The 25,470-nt window shown below is 41.5% G+C and overlaps 1 protein-coding gene across 1 annotated transcript in view; it reads left to right on the forward strand.

Moving 5' to 3' along the window:
• Positions 1–25,470, forward strand: part of PKHD1 (PKHD1 ciliary IPT domain containing fibrocystin/polyductin) — a 367,689-nt gene that overhangs the window by 254,536 nt on the left and 87,683 nt on the right. The window contains exons 53-58 of the mRNA XM_045008841.1: positions 11,394–11,507; positions 13,743–13,830; positions 15,978–16,132; positions 19,197–19,349; positions 19,678–20,556; positions 23,086–23,254. Of these exons, the coding sequence (XP_044864776.1) occupies positions 11,394–11,507; positions 13,743–13,830; positions 15,978–16,132; positions 19,197–19,349; positions 19,678–20,556; positions 23,086–23,254 (1,558 nt within the window). The remainder of the gene's footprint in view (positions 1–11,393; positions 11,508–13,742; positions 13,831–15,977; positions 16,133–19,196; positions 19,350–19,677; positions 20,557–23,085; positions 23,255–25,470) is intronic.

Raw genomic sequence — 25,470 nt, forward strand, 5'->3', positions numbered from 1 at the left:
TCAGTGTCAGAAGGAGACACTCAAAAATGTTGGCCTCAACTTCTCAGCAGTTTCTGCTAGGTTTCACTTTGGTATTACTGAGTTCATTTTGACCCAAAACTCAGGCAGGATTGAGGTTAAAATCGCAGTGGAATGAAACTGAAAACAAATTGTGAATTGCACTGCTGAGCAAAGCCACCAGGTTTCACACATCTCTGATAAGGAAGCACCAAAATGCTGAAGTTATTTTCTTCATGATGGGCCCATTGAAATCCTTTTTGAACTCTGTAGTACTCAACTGTTCATTACTGGCAGACTATCTGGTTTTGCCTGTCACACCAGAGTAAAACATGGCAACACCACTCACTGAATAATTACCCAGATAGACTTTTTTAGTCTCAGACTTGTCACACATTGTCTTGGCTCTAGTGATGGCTGCTTGTCAGTCTTGTCTCTCATTCTGGGCAAGATGCCGAAGGTCATTATTAACTCATGACTTGACTGCCTGAAGATGAAGTACCAGATGTTTCTGAAGTCTCTGTTGCTTTTGGTGTGAAAGCTGTAATGCACCAACTTCCATATTATTTATATAATTGGAAAAAATCAAATCGAGTAATATCCCTCTTTATTGTCTTCCCAATTGGCACTTGGCAAAGGCTCATGGGCTGATTAGGCAATAAGACATGTCAGACCATGTGGTATAGCTGATTAGCACCCAGCCTCCAGGGTGTAGTCAGGACATCTAAGGGATGCATGACTCAGCTCTACTGCATAGACAGTCTTGAAGTTCTCAAACTTCTCTGTAGTGTGGACCATGAGAGATTGTCTCATGAGCCCACTTCCCAGCCCATGTGCAGTCATATAATATCCTTGTGGTAACTAGGGCAGTTGCTTACATAGAGAAGAAATAGTAAGAAACTATTTAATGCATTTCTAACTCATGTTAATATGATGAGTGTTTTATCCCTTTTGGTGGGAAAAAAAAGCTAATAACACGATCTGCTGCCATTCTGTAGTTCATCTCCCCCCTTCCCTCACCTTTAGTCCTTGCTTTCCCCTGTCACTTAGTTCTTTTCCTCCTGGGCACATTGCCTGGCCATCTCATTTCCTTCTTTTATGTTCCCCTGGATATTCATCTCCCACTAGCAGCTGGCAGCTCCAGTCCCACTGGTGACACTGGTCCATGGAGGAAATTTTTTTATAGAATTGTAGGACAGGAAGGGACCTTGAGAGGTCAACTAGTCCAGTCCCCTGCACTCATGGCAGGACTAAGTATTATCTAGACCATCCCTGACAGGTGCTTGTCTAACCTGCCCTTAAAAATCTCCAATGACAGAGATTCCACAACCTCCCTAGCAGTCCTTAACTACCCTGACAGTTAGGAAGTTTTAACTAATGTCCAACCTAAACCTCCCTTGCTGCAATTTAAGCCCATTAAGCCTCAGAGGTTAAGAACAATTCTTCTCCCTTCTCCTTGTAACAACCTTTGATGTACTTGAGAACTGTTATCATGTCCCCTCTCAGTCTTCTTTGCTCCAGACTAAACTAACCAAATTTTTTACAATCTTCCTCATAGGTTTTTGTTGCTCTTCTCTGGACTTTCTCCAATTTGTCCACATCTTTTCTGAAATGTGCCCCCTACCCCGCCGAACTGGACACAATACTCCAGTTGAGGCCTAATCAGCGCGGAGTAGAGCGGAAGAATGACTTCTCGTGTCTTGCTCACAACACTCCTGCGAATACATCCCAGAATGATGTTTGCTTTTTTTTTTTTGTAACAGTGTTACACTGTTGACGCATATTTAGCTTATGATCTACTATGACCCCCAGACCTTTTTCTGCAGTACTCCTTCCTAGGCAGTCATTTCCCATTTTGTAGGTGTGCAACTGATAGATTGTCACTTCCTAAGTGGAGTCCTTTGCATATGTCCTCATTGAATTTGTTTCATCTCCTTCTCTTAGGTAGCAGCAGCCCCTACTCGAGGCAGCTGGCTGGCTCCTCCCTGTTTTCAACTGTTTTTTTCAGGCTTCTGGGCTCTTCTTTACGGTGAAGAGCCTGGACACCTGATGAAGCAACTGAGTGACAAGTCAACTCCCTGTTGACCACCCATAAATATTCTGCAGACTGAGTGTCCAAGGACCAGAGTTCAGGAAAAGCTGACCCAATAGAATCCAAGAAGGCTTGGGTTCAGATAATACACCAGACTGACAGGTGTGGCCGCTACACTTAATTCTGCAAAATTTTCTTGCCCATGGAAAGCAAAAAGTTCTAAGCACCAGAGGTTACTTGGTTTCTTTGTACAACCACTGCAGTGAAGCCGTGCTGCAAAGAAAAGGGAGACACCAACAATTCTGGGCAATAATTGCTTATTATGGAAAACAAAACAATGTGAGCAACCGTAGCTAGCATCACACTGAAACGTGATAACAATAGAAAGTACCGCTGGAGCCAAAAGGCAAAACAAGGTCCAGGTAGCAGTTTGGAAATAGGCCCAAGAGAGAGTGCAACTGGCTTTTTCTCTGCTCAGCCCTGTGCTGTTTTAAGCAGATTTTCCATAGCAAGGATTCTTTCCTGCACATTTCAGCCAGGCTTTTACATGAGTTTAGCTTGACCCTTGCTACCATCCACATAGTAAAGTCTCTGACCTGAATTAGGAGGCGCTTTGAGCTACCTTACCCAGAGGGGAGGACGGGTTTGAATCGGGGCTCTGCTTTCACCTGGGGCTGGAACCTGCCAACATCACAGTGAGGACCCAAGCAAAATCACCTGAGAGCTAATAATCCTCCAATGCCCTTCCCACAAGTACCCCAAAGGACTGACCAGTTCTCCCACCACTGACTGGGAAAGAATCCTAGAGCATCTCCTCACAAAGAATCATGGGATATGTCCCATCCCACATGGGCAAGTGCAAAAACACTGAGGATACAATAATGTAGATAGGGCTTTGCTGTGCTCAGTACCTGGGTGCCAATCTTGCAGGTTAACTGGGTAGTGAGTACATTCCCCTAGTCAAAAAGTGCTTGAGAGAAACAATGTGCCTTCACTGGGCTCCACTGATCAGTTAACACCATCTCTCACATGCGTGCTAATCCTGATCTCCTGAGCCTGCAAACGCTTGCCCACGTGAGTGAATCATTACAATGATCCTTAACACTGCGGTCTTTCAGAACACTGTACAGACATAACAGATCAGTCCTCCCAACACCCCTGCAGAGTTGATAAGTGTGATAGTGTTGGCAACACATAGCATTAAAAATTATGAGAATGGGTTAAGAATCATCGTTTAAAGACATACATTTTGGGTTCTTTTATAAATATCCCTTCTGGGATTGGAGCATTTAGGGTTCACACTTTCAAGCTTTTCTCCACAACCATTAGAAATGTACTTTTTAAAAAAAATGTAAGCTGAGATTTGGCTGTATTCACATGGATCTTTCCAATGAATTTATGTTGACCAACCAATTCATACACACAAACATATATAAAGGTAAAAAAATTATAATCACCAGGAAAAAAAATCTCACCAAAAATTATAAATCCCCAACTTGGTGGAGTATGGTTGTGGTTAGAAAGCGTTCATAATGGGTGAGGTATAACCGAAAGGCTGCAACATGGTGTGTGGGGTCTCAGAGTGATTGAGAACATCATCCAAGGAAGTAAGGATAACTTGGGAGGTTTAGGAATGGGATACAAAGTTTTAGGCTTAGATCCTTAGTGGCTGTAAGTTGTAGTTACATGTTGTATGTCTGCTGTCCTTTCTGAAAAGAATCACTGGTCACGGTCCAATTCCTAGAGGAAAGGTATTCACATCAGTTATTGGTAGTCTCAGCAAAGAGGCCAAGGATTGACTGGACCATGAAAGAATGACTTCTCTCCTTGCTCTAGAGGAAGGACCAGCAGCAAAGGTATGAGATGCATTAGCTATAGAGTGAAGGAAGATTGTGCTTCCTGTACTGAACCTGTTCAGGTGATATATTAAAGACTTAAATCTCCAGAAATGTCAGTCTGGCACTGCTAGGGAACCTTGAATTTGCTAATTATTTCATTTATTTATTTTTAAAGCCTCTTAAAGAGGAATGTTTCTTTAGGATACAAAGTTTTCTCTCTTTCTCATTAGTATATATATATATATATATATATATATATATATATATATATATAAAACCAAAATTGTAATTTTTAAATATGAAAAGAACATCACAGGCTGGCTAATTTTTCACAGATTTATTTATTTTTATTCTACATCTGCTGCGGTTTTGTGTTGCATAATTGATTTAATCTCTAATTTTAGAGGAACGCTGAACTCTTTTACTGGACTCTGCGTATATTTCTCTAGGGCACAAATTGTCCTACTTTTTCCTCCCTTGTATCTGTTTAGTGCTAGGCCATTTTCTTCTGAGACTGTAAACTACCCTTGGTGAAATAAATGAAGTCACAGTTGGAATACGGTTTACTGTACAGACTTATCACCACAAGATAAGAACAACATCACACTCCAAAATTTTCTGAACATTTTCCTCTCTTCTGCTCTATTAACATCTTTATGTTGGCCAGGAAGAGCATTTTACTGGGTGTGGTTTAGAACTGATGATATTACACCTGAAAAGAAAGCATGCAGGTGGAGGAAGGAAAATGATGGTCCAGTGATTAAAAGTGCTTAGTAAAGACTTCAGAGACTCAGGTTCAATTCCCAGCTCTGCCTTTGACATCCTATGTGACCTTGAGGAAGCTACTTAGTTTCTGTATGCCACAGTTCCCCATCTGAATGTATCTGTCTACTTCCCTGGGGTATCATGAGATGCTCAAATACTATGCTAATGGGGGTTATATAAGTACCAGAGGCATAAACTCATCAGATAACTTCATGAGAGTCACATGTCTTTACTGGTAGGTCACAGATACCAAGTACCTCTATCTTCAATATCAAGGGATAGCCATGTTAGTCTGTATCCTCAAAAACAACAAGGAGTCCAGTGGCATCTTAAAGACAAATTTATTCAGGCATAAGCTTTCATGGGTAAAAAAAACAACACCTCACTGAAAAAACTGCATATGAAGAAGTGAGGGTTTTTTTACCCACAAAAGCTTATGCCCAAATAAATCTGTTACTCTTTAAGGTGCCACCAGATTCCTTGTTGTTTCTATATCCAATGGGAGTTGTGAGTGCTCAAGACATCTGAAAATAAGGACTTAAGTGCCAAAAGTGTTGGCGAGGGGTCATGCTAAGTTTGATAATAATGAGTGGGAGGAGTAGAAATACATATCTCTGTCATCCTGGTCCTAATCACTAGGCAACACTGCCTATATATGTATTTAGCTTTTGTAGAACAAACTCTTTTTGCTTAATTGATATGCATTGCATGGGAGATAAACTACAACACATGCTACATGGTTTATTCTCTTTCATTTTAATTTGCATGATAAATCTGGCAGCGCTGGACATAAATTGGTTTCAAGAACATATTTTTATAGAACTGGTTAAAGTATTTACAGCTTCTAATATTTTGCTACTTCTCAGACAGAGATTTTCTCTGTTAGCTCACACATTTGGACCTTGGTGTGGAATTTCATTGTAACTATGGGATACAGAGGGCTAGTAAGTGTTCTCAGTATTCTTAATGAGGTTTCAATGTATTATGTGTGGGCTTCATGTATTATCAAGCCTTACCAGTTTAGTTTTAGTGTATATAGGCTATTTTCAAGAGCCTCTAACTTTAAACATGGGTACATAACCCATGGATAAAGTCTGTTTTATAGCTCAATTTCAGCAAAGCACTTCAGCATATGCTTAATCACAGTGAAGTCAATGTGAAGTTCAAGTTAAGCACGTGCTTAAATGCTCTGATGACTAAATATGAACATAAGCACATTCTTAAAGTTCATAGATTCCAAGGTCAGAAGGTTTCAGAGGGGTAGCCGTGTTAGTCTGTATCAGAAAAACAACGAGGAGTCCTTGTGGCACCTTAGAGACTAACAAATTTATTTGGGCATAAGCTTTCGTGGGCTAGAACCCACTTTGTCGGATGCATGAAGTGAAAAATACAGGAGCAGGTATAAACACATGAAAGAATGGGGGTTGCTTTACCAAGTGTGAGGTCAGTCTAACAAGATACATCAATTAACAGCAGGATACCAAGGGAGGAAAAATAAATTTTGAAGCGGTAAGAGAGTGGCCCATTACAGACAGTTGACAAGAAGGTGTGAGTAACAGTAGAGAGAAATTAGTATTGGGGAAATTAAATTTAGGTTTTGTAATGACCCAACCACTCCCAGTCTTTATTCAGGCCTAATCTGTTGGTATCCAGTTTGCAGATTCATTCCATTTCTGCAGCTTCACATTGGAGTCTGTTTTTGAAGTTTTGTTGTTGAAGAATTGCCACTTTTAGGTCTGTTATTGAGTGACCAGAGAGATTGAAGTGTTCTGCTACTGGTTTTTGAATGTTATGATTCCTGATGTCAGATTTGTGTCCATTTATTCTTTTGCATAGAGACTGTCCGGTTTGGCCAATGTACACAGCAGAGGGACATTGATGGCACATGATGGCATATATCACATTGGTAGATGTGCAGGTGAATGAGCCCCGGATGGTGTGGCTGATGCGGTTAGGTCCTATGATGGTGTCCCTTGAATAGATATGTGGACAGGGTTGGCACTGGGGTTTGTAGCAGGGTTTGGTTCCTGGGTTGGTGGTTTTGTTGTGTGGTGTGTAGTTGCTGGTATTTGCTTCAGGTTGGGGGGGCTGTCTGTAGGTGGGGACTGGCCTGTCTCCCAAGGCCAGAAGGGGCCACTGTGATTATCTAGTCTGACCTTCTGTAGAACAAAAGCCATAGATCTTCCCCAAAATAATTTTTAGAGATTTTTTTTTTAATCCAATCTTGATTTTAAAATTGCCAGTGATGTAGAATCACCACAACCCTTGGTAAAGTGTTAAAAATTTACACCTTATTTCCAGTCTCAATTTGTCTAGCTTCAGCTTCCAGCCATTGGAGCATGTTATATCTTTTTTTGCTAGATTGAAGAGTCCATTATTAAATATTTGTTCCCATTGTAGGTACTTATAGACTGTAATCAAGTCACCCCTTGACTTTCTCTTTGTTAAGCTAAATAGATACTCAAGGAGATCTGTCCTGGTCTGCACCCTCACTTGAAACTGGGGGGTTTCAAAGTGAGGACCAGCATGTATTCCCCCACCCTAAAATCCTAGGGTAGGTCTCCTTCGCTGCCACCAGTCAGGTTAAAGTGTCTGACACACTGCCTGTCCCCCAAGCTTCCCCTGGGGAACCCAGATTCAAACCCCTTGAATCTCTACACACAGGGAAGCAGCCCACTTCCCCCCTCTCTCTCTCCTAGCCACTTTGGAGAGATATACACCGAGTCAAATCCTTGACTCAACACAAAGAGGGACTCACTTCCCCCCTCCCCTTCCCTAGTCCTGGAAAGAGATACCTGATTCAAACTGCTTGAATCAAACCCAGGAGGAACTGTCTCTTCCCCCCTCCCCTTCCCCTGAATTTCCACAAGAGAAGGAATTAACCAAGTCCAAAGAAAAGAAAAGAATTTATTAAGAGAACAAAAAGAAAATACAGAATCTCTATGAGCCCAAGCTGGATACTCATAGGGGATAACCTTATTAATCTCTGGAGAGAATTCCCCCTCCCCCTTTCCTTCTCAGTGAAAGCAAAGTAACAGCAAACAGGAATAAAGAATTTCCTTTAGCAAACACACAATTGCAAATATAGAAATCAACTTAAAAGACTAACCCGCCTTTCTAATTAATACTCACTATTAAATAGTAGAAACTACTCCAGGAGAACTTGGAGACATGACTGGTCTCTTTTAGATCCAAAAAGAGAACCTGAGACAAACAAAGAAAACACAGACAAAAGCTTCCCTCCACAGAGATTTGAAAAAATCTTATCTCTGATTGGTCCTCTGGTCAGGTGGTCATCAGGTACTGCATGTTAACCCTTTACAGGTAAAAGAGACCTTAACCCTTAACTATCTGTTTATGACAAGATCAATCACTATAAGGCATATTTTCTAATCCTTTAATCATTCTTGTGGCTTTTCTCTGTACCCTCTCCAATTTATCAGCATCCTTCTTGAATTATGGACACAAAACAGGTGACAGTATTCCAGCAGCAGTTGCACCAGTGCCAAATACAGTGGTAAAATAACCTCTTTACTCCCCTGGTTATGCATCCCAGGATCGCATTAGCCCTTTTGGCCACTGTGTTGCACAGGGCGTTCGTGTTCACCTAAATCTCCACCACTACCCTCAAATCTTGCTCAGAGTCACTGCTTCCCAGGATAGAGTCCCACATCCTGTAAAGATGGCCTACATCATTTGTTTCTAGACGTAAACATTTATATTTAGCCATATTAAAATGTATGTTGTTTGCTCGCACCCAGGATACCAAACAATCCAGATTGCTCTTTGTCAGTGATCCTCTTCATTATTTACTACTCCCCCAATTTTTGTGTCATCTGCAAATTTTATCAGTGATGATTTTATGTTTTCTTCCAGGCCATTAATAAAAATATTAAATAGCATAGGGCCAAGAACCAGTCTCTGCAAGACCCCACTAGAAACACACCTCTTTGATGATGGTTTCCTGTTTACATTACATTTTGAGACCTATCATTTAGCCAGTGTTTAATCCATTTATATCTTTCTAGTATTTTACTCAAAATGTCATGCAATACCAAGTCCATTACATCAACTTTATTACTTTTATCAACCAAACTTGTGACCTCATTAAAAAAAAAAGATAAGTTAGTTTGACAGGATCTATTTTCCATAAATCCATGTTGATTGGCATTAATTGTATTACCTTCCTTTAATTTTTTATTAATTGAGTCCTGTATCAGCTGCTCCGTTATCTTGCATGGGACTGATGTCAGACTGAGTGGCCTATAATTACCTAGGTCATCCCATTTAGCCTTTTTTACATTAGCTGTGTCCCAGTCTTCTTGAATTTCCCCAGTGTTCCAAGACTTATTGAAAAACAACATAGAATATTAGGGTTGGAAGGGACCTCAGGAGGTCATCTAGTCCAACCCCCTGCTCAAAGCAGGACCAATCCCCAGACAGATTTTTACCCTGGCCCTCTCAAAGATTGAACTCTCAATGCAGGAGGTCAATGCTCAAACCACTGAGCTATCCCTCCCCAACAACATAAATGGTGCAGTGAGCTCCTCAACAAGCTTTTTTGAAATTCTTGGAGGTGAGTTATCCGGACCTTCTGATTTAAAATATCTAACTTGTGTAGCTTCTAACATCCTCCCAAGATACCAGTGGAATGGAAAGAGGGCTATCATAGGATATGACCACATCATCTGTTTTTTTCCAAATAAACCACAGACATATTTATTGAACACATCTGACTTTTCTGCATTATTGTTAATGCCACCATGTTCATCTTGTAATGGACAAATACCAATGTCAGGATTCATTTTGTTTCTAATATGCTTAAAAACTCCTACTTATTATCCTTAACTCTGTAGGCCATAGATTTCTCCTTGTGTTCCTTTGCTTTCTCTATCCATTTTCTACAATTTTTAGCATCCAATTTATATTCATTATGTTCAACTTTTCCTTTCTTTCATTTATATATATATATATATATTAAAATTGTTATAGGTGCCCTCACATCCCCTCTAAACAAGGTCATTTTTAACCAATATGGCCTTCCTCCTTGATTGTGCGATTACAGGTTTTTGTGTATCTAGTAAAGTATTCTTAAACAATTCCCAATTATCATTCACATTTTTCTGATTAAACTCTTCCTCCCAGCTGCTTTGGCTCATAATTGTTTTAAGCTTCAAAAATTGGCCCTTTTAAAACTCCAAGCATGTATCACTGGTCTGGACTTTATTCTGTTTGCACATTATAAATGTGATCAAGTCATGATCACGTCTACCAAAGTTACCAGTAATTTTTAGTTTTGTGATCAGTTCCTCTTTATCTGTCAAGATGAGGCCTAATATAGAATCCCCCCATGTTGGCTGCAACACTTTTTGAGTTAGGGAATTATCATCTATAATATTTAGAAATTTCAAGGATATTTTAATCCCAACAGCATCAAAACTCCACCTTATGTCACTTAAATTGAAGTTCCCCATGATCATATAGCTTTTTCCTACACATTATAGATAGATATGTAAGGCACTGGTTACCCTGTTCCCTAGTATAATGACAGGATTCAGAGTAGCAGCCGTGTTAGTCTGTATCCGCAAAAAAAACAGGAGTACTTGTGGCACCTTAAAGACTAACAAATTTATTGTAGCATGAGCTTTCGTGAGCTAAAGCTCACTTCTTCGGATGCATAGCTATGCATCCGAAGAAGTGAGCTTTAGCTCACGAAAGCTCATGCTACAATAAATTTGTTAGTCTTTAAGGTGCCACAAGTACTCCTGTTTTTTTTTTTCTGTTCCCTAGTGTAATTTGGAGGTATGCAGCAGACACCAACTACTATCCCATCTCGTGCTTTATCTGTTTGGACTTTGATCCATAAGCATTCAAGTTGATTTTCTTCCAAGTTATAAGTGACTCAGAAACAGGTAATGCCATTTTTGACATAAAGTGCCACTTCCCTTCCTCTTTTGTCCACTCAGTCCTTCCTAAATAGGTATTACCATTAATTTTAACCTTCCAATCATGGGAATCATCCCACCAGGTTTCAATAATACTAACTAGATTTAGTTTATGCTCATAAATGAGCAATTCCATCTCCCCTTGTTTGTTACCCAGGCCTCTACCACTGGTGTATAGGCAATTCAAGAATTTCTTCTCTTTGTGTCCTTTTGTTCCTTGATTAATTTGATCAAAATCTCGATTTTGTGCTGAGTGCTCATATCTTCCCCTTTTTTTGCCCTCCCCTTTTGTTATTAGTTTAATGCCCTCTTGACTACTCTAGCTAACCTGTCCCCACTGAGGTGGAGGCCTTCCAAACTATTCAGCCCCCTCTCCCTATAGAAGGTGGACCAGTATTCCACAAAACCAAAACCCTGCACTCTACACCTCTTACTTATCTTACAGTTCACCTCAAGAATCTTCTGCATTCTGTGTTCCTTTGCTCTTGGGACAGGAAGGATCTCTGAGAAGACCTCTTAGACATTCTTCTTCTTCAGCATGTTTCAGAGTTCCATAAAATTACCTTCTGTCTGTGAGATATCATACCATGAAGGATACACATATAGTTTGCTTAATTGAGGCATATATCACTAAACTCAGCCTTGTGATCATCTAGTACAACACATGCCATAGGACTTCCCTGAATTAACTCCTGTTTCAAATAGAGCATATCTTCTAAAAAAAACATTCGGTTCTTCTAATATATACTCTTCTCTTTCTTTCATCATCACAATGGCCACTGAAACTCCCCTCCCGCCCCTTTTTCTTTATTACAGGTACTTTTCAACATCCCCTAGAAAGAGGAATGAAGCTATTGATCCTTCTTCGGGCATCTGAGGGAGTTTATTGTGATCGTTTGGATGGAATCAATGTCCACCCAGGAACTGTTGGTATGAAAAACATATTTGATTTTTCATGGAAAAAGCACATTGTGGAATAACCAATCTATTGCTGTTGAGTCTGGTACTGCATAGTGCCCCACCATCTATTTGTAGAAAAATGCCTCAGTGAGAGAGAGACAGTTTTTAAGATGAAGCTAACAAGAATATTTCCCATTCTACCCTTATAAAGCCAAATCCTGGAGACTTTATTCAGTATTTTTTTCCAGGCAAAATTCCACTGCAGTCAGTGAGAGGTTGTCTGAGTTAAGGACCTCAGGATCTGACTCATGGGTGTCATTTGGGAAACCAAAGCTAAAGCTGAAAGGATGCAGATTCACGTTGGGTTAATCTCTCTTCATAAAGCCACATGTTGTTTTCAGATTTCCAAACATAGATGTTTTCAGACATCCAAATTCATCTGATCTTCTGGTTTCATAGTGTTGTTATGTTTCTGATGGTGGTAGACCCCATTTTCTAATGTTATCTGTACAGACGTATGCCTACTTATGGTGAACAGAGGATGGATGACCCTGAAGCACAAAAACAGGCAACAGAAAATCTGGGGTATGAGCTATGTTCACAAAGGAACTTAGGCACCTAGAAAATCACTGGGATCCACTAAGCCTGAGTTAGACACTCAGGCTTCACATGAATGGAGGGAGCTAGGCGCCTAAGAATGACTTCTACAAAAGCCAGCATGCTAGTCAGCTCCCCACCTAACCTAGCCAATTCAAGATTCCAACGAGAGGGGTCGCCCCACCAGTCCCAAGGAATTCAGCATCTATATGCAGGCTGAAGGGAGGTGCCTCCCTCTTCTTGGGATTCTCAGGCATAAGCTCTCTCTTGGAGTTAGGTGCCTATGTTATTATTTGTTTTGCAGGCAATGATAGCAACTTCCTTTGGCCCAGTGGTTAGGGCATTCACCTGGTGGGTGAGATCCCTTGGTTCAGGGTGGAAGGGATTTAAACAGGGACTTGAAGCCTCTTAGGCGAGTCCCCTATCCACTGGCCTATGGGACATACTGGTATTAGGCTCCCTCAGTCTCTCAACTAACCAAACTTGTATTTAGCAACTGCAGCTGTTTTTAGTACCAGGAACACAGAGGCGTCTTGGGATGGAGCTCTGGAGTAATAAATAAAGAATCATTGGAGAAAGGGGAATGAATCCTGACTCTCCCACATGTTGGCTGAATGCTCTAACCATCAGGCTCTAGAGTGATATTCTCTCTCTCTCTGGCCCATTGACTCTTTGCGTATTTATCCAAAGTAGAAAAGCTTCAGCAGGGGACACTGAGGGAGCCTGGCATTAGAATATCTAATAAACCAGTGGTTTGACCTGAACTGAAATATTTCAGTTTGTTGAAATGGTCCAAAAAGTTTTATTTTGAGTAAGTTCACATTAAACTGCGTTTTTCCTTGTGGTGGCACTTTGCCTCATGGGTTCCCCGACTGAACTACATTTCCCATGATGCAATTCAGCCTCTCCTCTAACCAAGTGACATGGTGCATCATGGGAGATGTAGTCTGGCAAAGGCACCTGGCCCATAGGGGAGAATGGGGGCATCAGGCACCCGAACTGCAACTCCCATGAGGCAATATGTCATCATAGGGAAATGCAGCATAAGGTTGAATTGACTCTAAATGTTTCAGGTCAGTTCAACATTTGGGAACACTGAAATGTTTTTTTTAGTAGAAAGTGCTGAAACAACATGTTTCACCATTTCCAAATTGAAATATTTTGCAATGCTTCATTATCTGAAAAGTTTCACTATTTCAATTTTTCATCCTGATTTGGAACACAAAGCAAATGTTGAAATATCAGAATTTCCCACAACAGAAATTCTGGTATTCAGTCAGTTCTATTATTTATTATTATTTTATTAAATGTAGTATTTACTTATTTACTTAGGTTAAGATTTTGAAAGCCAGTTAGGCGTTTTGCTACACAACTTCAATTTCATGGAAGTTCTGTGATTAAAGGGTCTACTTGTCTTTGTAATCCTCAACCTTATTATTTTACTAATTACTTATTTCTAGTCCTGAATATGGGCAGTATTCACTTTGAAATTCAAATGAATTTTCATGTGATTCTCTCAGGTCTAGTCCAGGTGCAAAATGCATTGAAATTTTCAAAACTCTTTTGAACACACATGACAAATTTTCCCTTGCATTAAGCCATTAGCGCTCTGAGTTCAGCAGAAGTCCTGCTCTTTCCTTAGCTTTTGGCTTTATATCTCTGTTCCAGGGGTTTATGGGAAGGTGCAGATTCATAGTGCTTATCCTAGGAAATCCTGGACACATCTTGGAAGTGACATTGCACCTGACAATGAAAGGTGAGGTTTTGCCCAGACGTGCCTCCAGGTAATGAATTTGGCTTTCTGTGTTCACTTCTGCTGTTGTGGTCACATCTAGAAGTCCCAACTTAAATAAGGGCCCATTGTGCTAGTGTCACACATCCACTAGCCTCTGGATCCCTGGGTGTTTTAAGCCTCCAGATTTTAAACAGAGCCCACGCAGTGTCCCCGTTTTGGGTTCCCTAAGCACACTTGGAGTGCAGACTTCTCTGTCTAATGCTCCCTCCTGAGATCTGTGACCGGACAGCCCAGCTGTCCAGCCTCTGGAACCAGTGCTGGCTCCTCTGACTCCCCCCGTAGCTTAAACACACCCTCTCTCAGAATCCCACCAAAGACGCAAGCCTTCTCGGACACTCAGGAGGCACATGGTAGTTGTGGCATATCGTGCACACAGATGCTTTGCACAGAGGTCTACAACTCTGCCGCTCTTTACTTAGAAATACACAGGTCCATACAAAAATAATAAACCCTATCTGCATTTCCCCTCACTGCAGCTCACCGTTCCCTTGGGGGTACTTGGGGGACCATCTGTAGTCAGGAAGTCAGGGTCCAGCCCTCCCACCCCAGCCTTATCTGGCTTCTACAGCAGCTTCCTTCACCATAAGCGAGTGAAAATGGCCAAAGAGAGAACAAAGGGAGCAATTTCTGTCCTGTATTACCTACCAGTCCCCCATCAGGTGACTCTCTGGTCAGCCTCAGCAGGTGACCACAAGACAGATCATGGGCTGGAGAAAGAAGTGTTTCATCCCTGTTTTAGAGATGGGAACCAGAGGCACAGAGAGATGAAGTGAGTTGTCCATGGTCATACAGGGAAATCGTGGCGCAGCAAGAAATTGAACTCAGATCTACCAAGTCCCAATCCAGTGTCATAACTGCACATTTGCATACTTTGTCTTTTACGTTTGCCTTTCTTTAGTGTAAAGCAGGTTAGTAAAGGCTGATGCAGTGTATCAAAGTGGGTCATTTATGAAAGATGATGCTGAAGTCAAGGAGAAGTCATGGGTTTTCAGATAAGATTTGATGGGGATCCCTTATAGTGGATGCAGAGAAACAGTTCTGATAGGGGTGGCCATGGTACAATATTTATTACCCACTGAGAAGAAACTATGAGGAAGGAAACCTTGTTATTTAGGAGCATAGAGAACAGGCCTCTGGTACCATAGTGATGGTAATGGTAAAAGAACTAAAGCTGGTCAGAAAATGTTTGTTTTGGTTTTTCCTCTGTCAAGATTCAAATGAAAACCTAACATTGTTTTGGTTTTCAGAGAAAAATGTTTAGTTTTGTCATTTTTGATGGAAAAAAGAATGAGAGGAAGAATTGTCCAATGGTTAGGGCACTAGGATTTAGGGGTCAAGTCTCTGCTCTGCCACAGACTGCCTGTGTGACCTTGAGCAAGTCACTTAGCCTTTATATGCTTCAGTTCCCTGTCTGTTAAATGAAGATAATATCATTTCTCTACCTCACAGAGTTGTTACACTAAAGATTATGAAGCTCTCAGATACTGTGCTGATGGGGCCCTGTAAATACCTAAGGTAGATAAAACCCCAAAAGACATTCCCATTTCAACAAAAAAGCCTTTTTCCGTCAAAAATAACTTTTTCACATAAAATGTTTGAGCAGTTCTAATAAGAACCTAGATTGCCAAGAAGAAATAAGATTAGATACAGGAGATGGGCAAACCAGTGGAAAAACTTTAAGCTAGGGGAAGGGTTTTTATATTGAAATAAACTGAGTTACAGTAAGTTTCTGAGTATTTGTAGGCTGTATTTCAATTTCCAACCATGAGTCAGCAATGAGTCAGAGAAGAGCTGACAACTAAAAGGAAGAATTACTTAATTAGTTAAGATGAGAGAAAATGAAAGCCTAGCTCAGTATTTCAGCAGATTAGTGGCTGAGATGATGGTTTGTGCAGGCCATGTTTCTCATCTGACTTTCTGTATTCCTCTTATCAAACTTCTTAGAAATGTATATGTCAGTGTACTAAAGGAGGTGGGTTTATGTAGCTTATTGGGTATTCTTTGCTAGTTTTGCCGTGGCAAGATTATTGATTTCTTTCAGGAATTCCATGAAAATAGCCTCTCTCATAGCTTAAACAGCATATCATTTAACTTTTGTGGGATTACAGGATTTGGGTCGAGGATGAAGTGGACTGGAGTCCTGGTGGAAACATTGTCATCAGTTCCTCCTCCTATGATGCTCACCAAGCTGAGGTGGTCACACTTAAAGAAATAAATGGTCACAGCATTAGATTCCAGGAACGTCTCCTCCACAGGCATATTGGTAAGAAATCTGTAATATATATTACCTGCCTCCCCTTTATCCTTCTCCACATTCTTACTACTCATGGCGTGAGAGAATATCTGGCTCAGACTTTCCTTATGGCTTTGCCTTAACTGCCCATTTTAGATCTCCCTGTGAACCTACATTCCCGACCCCCACTCCTTTCTTCATGCATCTTCATTTCTTTCTCTAAATGCTGCTTCATGCTTGCATTATGTAACAGGTGGAAAGTTCAAAACTGCTCAGCATGGGGACTTTTACTGTTAACTTCAGTGGGAGCGGAATTAGGTCAATGCTGACTGTTTTTGAAAATCCCAGGTTCTTTGTGTGTATGTATAATAGAGATGGTTGAAATAAAGAAAAAAAACTGTGATTTTAAGGGGAAAACTGTTGATTTCTTTTATTTGAAATTACAGAAAATTTGGATCACCCCTCTAGTTAGTTGAAAAACAAGGTGAACATTTCACAAAAACTTCATTTTTAAAAAAAAATTGAAATTGAATTTCAAACCTTGAAAAATGACTATAAAATATATGTATATGTAATATATATACACACAGATCTAAAATATGTATAGAAATATGTATCTACCTACAGACATAAATGTATTGTTCATAGTTTACTTATATGTTATTTTATTATAACATATAACCTAGTCATATTATTAATTCTGTAAAGCATTTTATAGTATATTTGTATAGAAGATGCTATATAAAATCAAGATCATTAGGATCTCACGATTTGGCCCATTGATAATAAAGTCAATGGGACTCCTCCTGGTAGTAAGCTTTATGCCTGACAATAAGTATTTGCAAATCTGGGCCATTGGTTTTTACTTAGTCCTTACTCAGGCTAACTTTCATTCAAGTCAATAATAAGTTAAATGGATCAGAACTATTATGAATGTTTCCAGGGAATCCTGTGGCATAATATCTACATCCAGCTTCATCCTGAGCATTGCAGCAATATCTGAGTATTGTTTAGCAATAAGGGGTTAGTGTCAGAAGTAAGAAAGAATGAATAACTAAATAAATATAGTGGCATAGATAGATGGTGAGGAGATTCTTTCTCCATGTGATACGAAGGCATTCTTAGGGCTTGTCTACGCTACCGCATGGGATCGATCTAAGAAACGCAACTTCAGCTACGTGAATAGCGTAGCTGAGGTCAACATATTTAGTTCTACTTACCGCGGTGTCTTCACTGTGGTGATTTAAGTCAATAGTTGGCGCTCTCCTGTTGACTCCGCTGGTGCTTCTCATTCTGGTGGAGTACTGGAGTCGAGGGGAGAGCACTCAGTGGTCTATTTATCGTGACTATAGTAGACGCAATAAATCGACCCCCGCTGGATCGATCGCTGCCTGCCGATCCAGCGGGTAGTGTAGAGAAGCCCTGAGTGACTTATGCTTGGCTCAGAGCCATTCACCTCCTTCGTTCAGCAGAGCTTAGATTTACTGTTTGCCCAACTAAAGACTCATCTCTTTTGTCTCGCTTTTCAGGAAGGGATGGGTGTGAGGAGCAGGGAATGGTTGGATGAGGATAGTTATTTATGGTAGGATGGTGTTTAGATAGCTATGGTTTATCTTAGGAGGTGGTCGGATCTTTTTATTATAGTTCTTATTATTTGGGCATTTTAAGATTTCTTCAGGCATAGTTGTTTTCAAAAGAAACATAAATAAATAAATACAGAGACTTTCATCTTTAGTTTGCCATCTGTTCCTCGGTGATCAAAAGTCTCTGAAATCAAGTTAGTTTTTTCCTGTCTAGTGTTTGGTGGATGTCAATCCGTTTCATAGGGAGCCCAATCCATGCACAATTCTGAAGATTGATCTTTTATATACTTCTACTTCAGTATCAGGCTATCCCTTGGAAATGGCCCATTCCCTGGTAGCAACTGCCCCCTGACAAATATTTTGCCAGTGGGAGCCTCCTCCACCTTTTATACTTCTATAATTTGAGATAAACTCTCCCATGAATCTGCACTAAATGTTGTCAGTGATAGCACCTCTGGCTCCACACAAAAATCTTCATCCGGTTTAGAATTACAGAGTATTGAAGGGAGGATGAAGAAAAAGGATAACGAACCATGGAACTCATTTGTAATTAATCCACGCTGAGCCAAACTTCACTTTTGGCTGGACAGAATAAAATACCCCATTGTTTCAGTGAATTGCAGCATATTTCATTTATAGTGAATCTCTGCTTGTGGGCTTGATGCTGCAATCCTTACTCCAGGAGAAGTGACACTGAAGCCACTTCGGGTGTAATCCCATCTCTACGGAAGTCAGTGGGAGTTTTGTCATTGACTCCAGTAGGGCCAGGATTTCATCCTTTGAGTTTTACTGCCGTAAGCAATTAAAATTCCATGAAACCATAATTGAGATTGCTAATTATAAATCAAAGGAAGTTTGCCTGCATGTGACGATCAAGCAGATGATCTGCACTGGGGGGAATATCACCCAACAGGACCAAAGACCTATACTCTATGTAAACCTTGTATTAAGGACTCAAGTGAAAATTAAGCATTGGTCAGGGCTTTGTGTGGACCTTTTCTACTGACGTGAATTTCCTCCTTAGAAAGACTGTGTTCTTAGAGTGTTGTATTGTTCATGCAATCTTTGTACAAGGTTTTTATAGGAAATTGATTTTTAACATCATCACCAGGCTGATCACTATGTGAATTCATAACCCCAGGAAAGATATCAGTTCCTTAGTGCAGCATACTAAGGTATTATGTCTCCTGCTGATATACTTCAAGAAAACGGAGTTGGAATCTGTCCGTCGGTTTGGCATGTGGTGGTCCCAGTGAACAGGTTTAGCATTCGCCTTTACTGGGAACAAAAGGATGTTGATAAAATACACTCTCATCCCAAATAGGGGCAAGCAGGGAGCCGTTTCTCTTTGTTGGTGCTTGCAGAGAGCCCCTGAGGAAAATCAAACCTGAAAGGCAGTGCAACTTCTGAGAGGAAGCCACACATCAGTTGTCAGATGAGACATACCCAAAGCGTTGGTTACTGAAACATCCTTGACATTCATCCTGTTTTCTCTCGTTGAAATGCCACAGGGCGTTCCCATAGCATAGAAGATGGCAGACATGTTCCGTTGGCCGCTGAGGTTGGGCTTCTAACACGCAACATACAGATTAAGTCAGACACGGCTTGCTCTGGGAGGCTTCTGGTGGGACGCTTCAGAAGTACCAGTGGAACGGAATTTGCAGGTAGTTGAAACTCACCCACTCAGTCCCGTCCATATCAGTCCATCACAAATATCCTGTCCAGTCCAGATCAGGATGCTTTCAGGAGCAGAGGTTCTAACTTCTTTTATGGGTTGTACAATGTAGAGCACATAAGAAGTGCTCTGCAAATAAGAAACATTAACAGTAATAAATAACTTTAAAACATTCAGATTTTAATTGCACTTGTTCTTGTTTTGCAAACAACTGCCTGTTTTTGGCATTTTATTTATGTTTTTATTGACAAAGGGGGTCATACAAGCCAATCTACCTGTAATCACCCTTTCATCTCACTTCATTTACCACATTATAGGTGACCTTCGGCTCTCAAACATTGAAATTCTGAACTTTGGACCTTCACAGCTTCCTGCCATTGGCTTCAGTAACATATCTTTGGGATCCTCAATTATCTCTTCCAGCATTCACCATAGCTGTGGGGGTGGCATTCAAGCAGTGACAAGCAGTGGAATCTCATTGCGTGACAACGTGGTGTTCAACACGGTTGGCCCTGGCATTGACTTGGAAGGCCAAACCCATTCTCTCATCAGGAACCTTATCATTCTCAGCAAGCAGCCAGAGGGGTTACCAAACTGGGTTGCTGGCATCAAAGTGAACAAAATAGATGGCTCTTACCTGCTTGGCAATGTTGTGGCAGGTTCGGAGCGTATAGCCTTCCACATCAGAGGTCAAGAATGCCTCCTAGCTGGAGAGTATTATACTGATAATGTGGCCCATTCAAGCCTTCATGGTGTTCATTTATACAGAGGAGATGGCTTTCAAAACTGCACCAAAATCACTGGTTTTCTGTCCTACAAGAATTATGACTATGGTGTCATGTTTCAGCTTGAAAGCAGTGTAGTGATGGACAATATGATGCTAGTAGACAATGCTGTGGGTGTTCTGCCAGTGGTGTACAGCCCATCTGCTAAGCAGCATCGTTTGGGGAAAAAATACATAGAACTTAGAAACTCTGTCATTATTGCAACAAGCTCAACTTTTGACTGCATTAAAGACAGGATCATGCCCCTTTCAGCTAACTTGACTTCCAGGGATCGAGCTCCATATTACCCTCAGAGAGGTCGCATTGGGATTCTGTGGCCTTCATTTGCCTCTGAACCAAGCCAGTGGCCTGATAATCCATGGCACAAAATAAGAAATTATGCCGCAGTATCAGGAATCATGAAGCTACAAGGTTGGTCTTCCTTTTGTATTACCCCAGTGTCTTGGTGAAAATCCATCCCAGGTAATTAAAATCCATCCTCCCCAGCCAGGGCCGGCTTTAGGCACTGCGGGACCTAATTCGAAAGAGCTGCCACCGAAGACAGCGGTGGGACTTCGGCGGCAGCTCAATTGGCTCCTGGTGCCTTCTGGCGACACATCAGCAGAGGGTTCTTCTTCCGCGGCAGCGATCGAGCTGCTGCTAAGGTCAGTGGCGGGACTTTGGTGGCAGCTCTATTGGCTGCCTGTGCCTTTGGCGGGACATCGGTGGAGGGTCCTTAGGGACGTTGCGGGGCCCTCTTAGGGGCGTGGGGCCCAATTCGGGGGAATCCAGTGAATCGTCCTAAAGCCAGCCCTGTCCCCGGCAATCTGAAATGGTTACAGTGGGTGAAATCCTGACCCCATTGAAATCAATAGCAAAACTCCTATTGACTTCAGTGCAGAAAGGATATCACCTGGTATTCTGCAATTCCTAGTCAAACTGTTGTGCAGTGTTGCCATATGCTATTAAATATCTTCCACATTCCACACCAAAGACATCTGCATTTCAGTGCTGGGTGAAATGATTTCTGAATTTGATCCATCTGTCTGATATATTGGTATCTATGTCTAGATAAGGATACCAAGTCAATGAAAGGTTTTACAAAATTAGTTTACTTTGTACAAAGTTTGCAGTGCTTTGTGATCCTTTTAAATGAAAGCTGAAAAATAAAAGTAGGACCATTGTTGTTATTATAATGAATAATAATAATAACAAATGACTTTAGAGCAGGGATCGGCAACCTTTGGCATGCGGCCCATCAGGGAAATCTGCTGGTGGGCTGGGATGGTTTGTTTACCTGCAGCATCCTTAGGTTCGGCCAATCGCAGCTCCCACTGGCCGCAGTTCACTATTTCAGGCCAGTAGGGACTGTGGGAAGCGGCGTGGGCCGAGGGATGTGCTGGCCGCCACTTCCCGCAGCCCCCATTGGCCTGGAACAGTGAACCTTGTCCAGTGACAGCTGCAATCAGCTGAACCTGCAGACGCTGCAGGTAAACAAACCATCCCATCCCGCTAGCGTATTTCCCTGATGGGCTGCGTGCCAAAGGTTGTCAATTCCTGATTTAGAGGAAGGCTGTAAAACCCTTGCTATAGACTATTACACTCTTCCTTTTCTTGAGTCCTTGGTTTAAATGCAATGGACATGCCAAATGATATTTTATTATTTGCATTACCATAGCAGCTGGATATGTTTCAGATCTGTCCAGCTTAGGTGCTTATGACACCCCCGTTACCATAGTATTTGAGCCCTTCACAGTCTTTAACCTGGCAACATCCCTGTGAGAGAGGGATTATTAGGAACTGTTATCCTCATTTAGAGATGGGGAAATGAGGCACAGAGAGACTAACTGACTTACCCAAGGTCACACTGAAAGTCTGTGATAGTGGAGGGACTTTCCAGTCCCATGTTAACCACAGAACCACACTTTCTTACAGGTCAGGGTTGAAATGTTTTATCAGAGTTGGCAGGGGTGACTACCTTCGCGTCTGCATTAATCCTGGCTCTAATTGAGTCTTTCACTTTCATGGGCATTAAAATTCACTTAAAAAGAAGAGAGAAGCCACCAAAAAAGGGTTAAATACATCTTTAAAATGCACTTCTTGTTCTTATTCAAAATAGCCCTTTACACATTCAAGATACTCTACAGACATTAGTTAAGTAATATGCCTGACCACTCTATGTAGTAGGCAAGTTCCGTAGAGAGGGGGATACCAACTGAGTACAGAGAGATGAAGTGACTTGTTTCAGTTCATACAACTGGTCCATGGCAGAGCCATGTCTGGGCTGTGTGTATATTAGAAAAGTTGCCCCAGTGCAACTAAATCAATTTAAAGTTGGTCTAATGACACTAGTGCAAACTTCTCATTTAGAGACTCTTAAACTTGGTTAAACTGTGGTTCTGTTGATTTAGTTTAAGCAAGATTTAAACTTATTTACATATTTAGGAGTTGCACTGATGTAAGTAGACTGATTTTAAACTGGTTTAGGAGTAGCAGCTGTGTTAGTCTGTATCCGCAAAAAGAACAGGAGTACTTGTGGCACTTTAGAGACTAACAAATTTATTTGAGCGTAAGCTTTTGTGGGCTACAGCCCACTTCATTGGATGCATAGACTGGAACATACAGCGAGAAGGTATTTATACATACAGAGAACATGAAAAGGTGGCAGTATCCATACCAACTGTAAGAGGCCAATCAATTGAGATGAGCTATCATCAGCAGGAGAAAAAAGAACTTCTGAAGTGATACTTGATGATCACTCCCTCAGGAAGGGCTTGTCAGGGATTTGAACCCAGAAGCTCTCGCACCCTAAATGAGACTCATACTTCTAGACCAACAAGCCACTGTGCCAAAGCAGCCTTTCTAATACAGACAAGGCGTTAGAATACATGGCTCAGATTCTCATCCCTGAAGAAAATTCACCCTGCCTCTCCCAATGAGATGTGTTTTTGTCTTTGTCAGAAGTCACCTTTACTGGTTTTACAAAGAGCTGCTATAGTGATGACAGAGATGTCTGCATTATGTCAAATCCGGACAGCGTGGGCATCATGTACCCAATCACAGCAGAGATGACAAGGATGTCACATGTCCATGAGCAGAATAAATTCTACTTTCATACATTGGAAATAAGGTAGTATGCTTTGTTCTTAATAAGTAGTCCCATCCCCCCCAGGTTTATAGTGAATATGCACTACTAATTACATGACTAGTCATATCTTTATCTATCTATACCTCACTACAAAATCTACGCTTTCTATTACTGGTTACATCTATCTTCAGAGAGATTCATTCTTTCATTAGGAGTGATGGGATGAGAATTTAAGATGAAGGTGGGCCTAACCCAAAACCTAGATTCAGTACCTCCAGACTTCGGGGATGTAGGGTTTTCAAAATCTGAACTCAGGTGCAGACCTGAGTGTTGTAAAATAACCTAATTTCTACAGTGGGTTGAAATCAAAATTTTGGATACAACTATTTTTTTGGGGGTCTATCTGTCCCTCTGCTCTTTATACTGTTTCTGTCTGGGACTAGACATGGAAGAGCCTGGATCTTTCACAAGGTTGTTTTTCCCTATTGAAATTTGAAGACGGAGAGTTTGGATAGTTCATTAGATGTTTCTCCAAATGAAGCCTCCTGGAGTTCTCCTTTTGCTAGCATCTGTGTAGCAAAAGTAGCTTCAGGTAGTCACTGTCTTTATTTTCTGTCCACATAGCTGACTCCTCAACCCCAGGCCTCAGGACATGTCAGGAGCTCCAGCAAAAAGCCATGAGGTGGCTAAAGTGTCCTTTTTGTATGGGAAAATGAGTTTGATTTTTGCCTGTGAGATCACATCAGCAGCGCTGAGTGGAACCAGGCAGTCTGTGCGATGTCAGATGTGTGTCAGTCTAACTCGTGCCCAGAGAGCATATCTGCTGAGCATAGTAGCACAGAGATCAGGAAGAAAGAGCACTTCTCTGTAACCTTAGGTTTCAGCAGTTCAAATGTGCAGCGTCCATGGGAAATGTGGGCGGGTTTATTTATTTGTACAGCCGGCTACCAGAGTACACAGGCATTGTCACGAAAGCTTTGCTGCAGCACTGAAGCCCAACGTGAACCCCAGTTGCCAGTCAAAACCAATCAGAGGTGTTCCACGCTGCTCTAATCCAGAGCCCCTCAAGCAGGCTGCCAGTGCTTTTTTTTTTTTTTTTGCTCTGGGCATTAGTTTGTGTGTGGATTTCTGTGAACTGTCTAGCTCGTCAGTTCCCATTATATGTAACTATTGAATCCAGTCCACAGTATTACGCTATTTGTGACTGGCTGCACACACAATGCATTGCAAAAGCTGATCATTATCAAACATGGTCAATGAACATACAGAATACAAACTGATTTCTGAGCATCCTGCTAAACTGTGGGTAAGGTTCAGACTTTTATTGTTGCTTCTGGATCCTCTGCAGATATTTATTAAACCCAAGCTTTTAAAAACTGTGGGTCAATTTGTGGCCCGTTCTATGGCCTCATTGTGTTGCTTCTGCCTTGCAAAAGAGCCATAAAGCTACCCTTGAGTAGGAGGCAGGACTGGGCATGGCGAGAGCACGTCGCACTGTGGTGATCATCAGCCAGAATAAATGCCCACTGGTGGCAGTAACAAGCTGGAATATTGCCTGTGCTAAGATATGCCAGGGCTGAACCAGCCCCGGGGGATCTTCGTTCCCCATCTCTCTTGAGCTGTGCAGAGTAGAGCTTTCTCTGCCCTATTTCTCTGCCCTATTAAGGCACCAATCGGTTCGCCCTGTTCAAAACACCAATCAGTGGGCTTTGCATAAGGGAGTTCCACAGAAATCAAGAAATCAGACAGATCGCAGAGCACTGTTTCCTTGTGCTCCTCCATCTGTCTGCATCCATCTGTTGTCTCTTGTCTCAAACTAAAATTATGAGCCTCTTGGGGCAGGGACCATCTTTTTGTTTTGTGTTTGTACAGCAGCTGGCACAATGAGATCCATGACTAGGGCTCCTGGGCACAACAGTAACTCAAATAATAAATATCAATAATAGAGATGAGCGGTATTAGAATCCATGACACTCTGCACTCCTCCATTGATAATGGGAGGGGTACGGCTACTCGGAGTTCCAGACCTAGTGATCAGTTTCCTGCCTTTCATGCTGTATGTCCCTGCACTACTCCAAAAGATGCTATCTAGTGGTACACACACCAGCTACCAGGATGTCCCTGGCTCCTTCTTGAACCATTATCCTTTGTAAGATTTCCTCCCAACAACAAGTGCACTCGAAGCTTGGCCCACGCGCTCCTGAAGCTCAGCCCAAGTTTGCTGAGATTCATTTCAAAAGAACATCCAAAACCAGCTC

The sequence above is a fragment of the Mauremys mutica genome, chromosome 3 (genome assembly GCF_020497125.1).
Source record: "Mauremys mutica isolate MM-2020 ecotype Southern chromosome 3, ASM2049712v1, whole genome shotgun sequence".
Taxonomy (NCBI): domain Eukaryota; kingdom Metazoa; phylum Chordata; order Testudines; family Geoemydidae; genus Mauremys; species Mauremys mutica.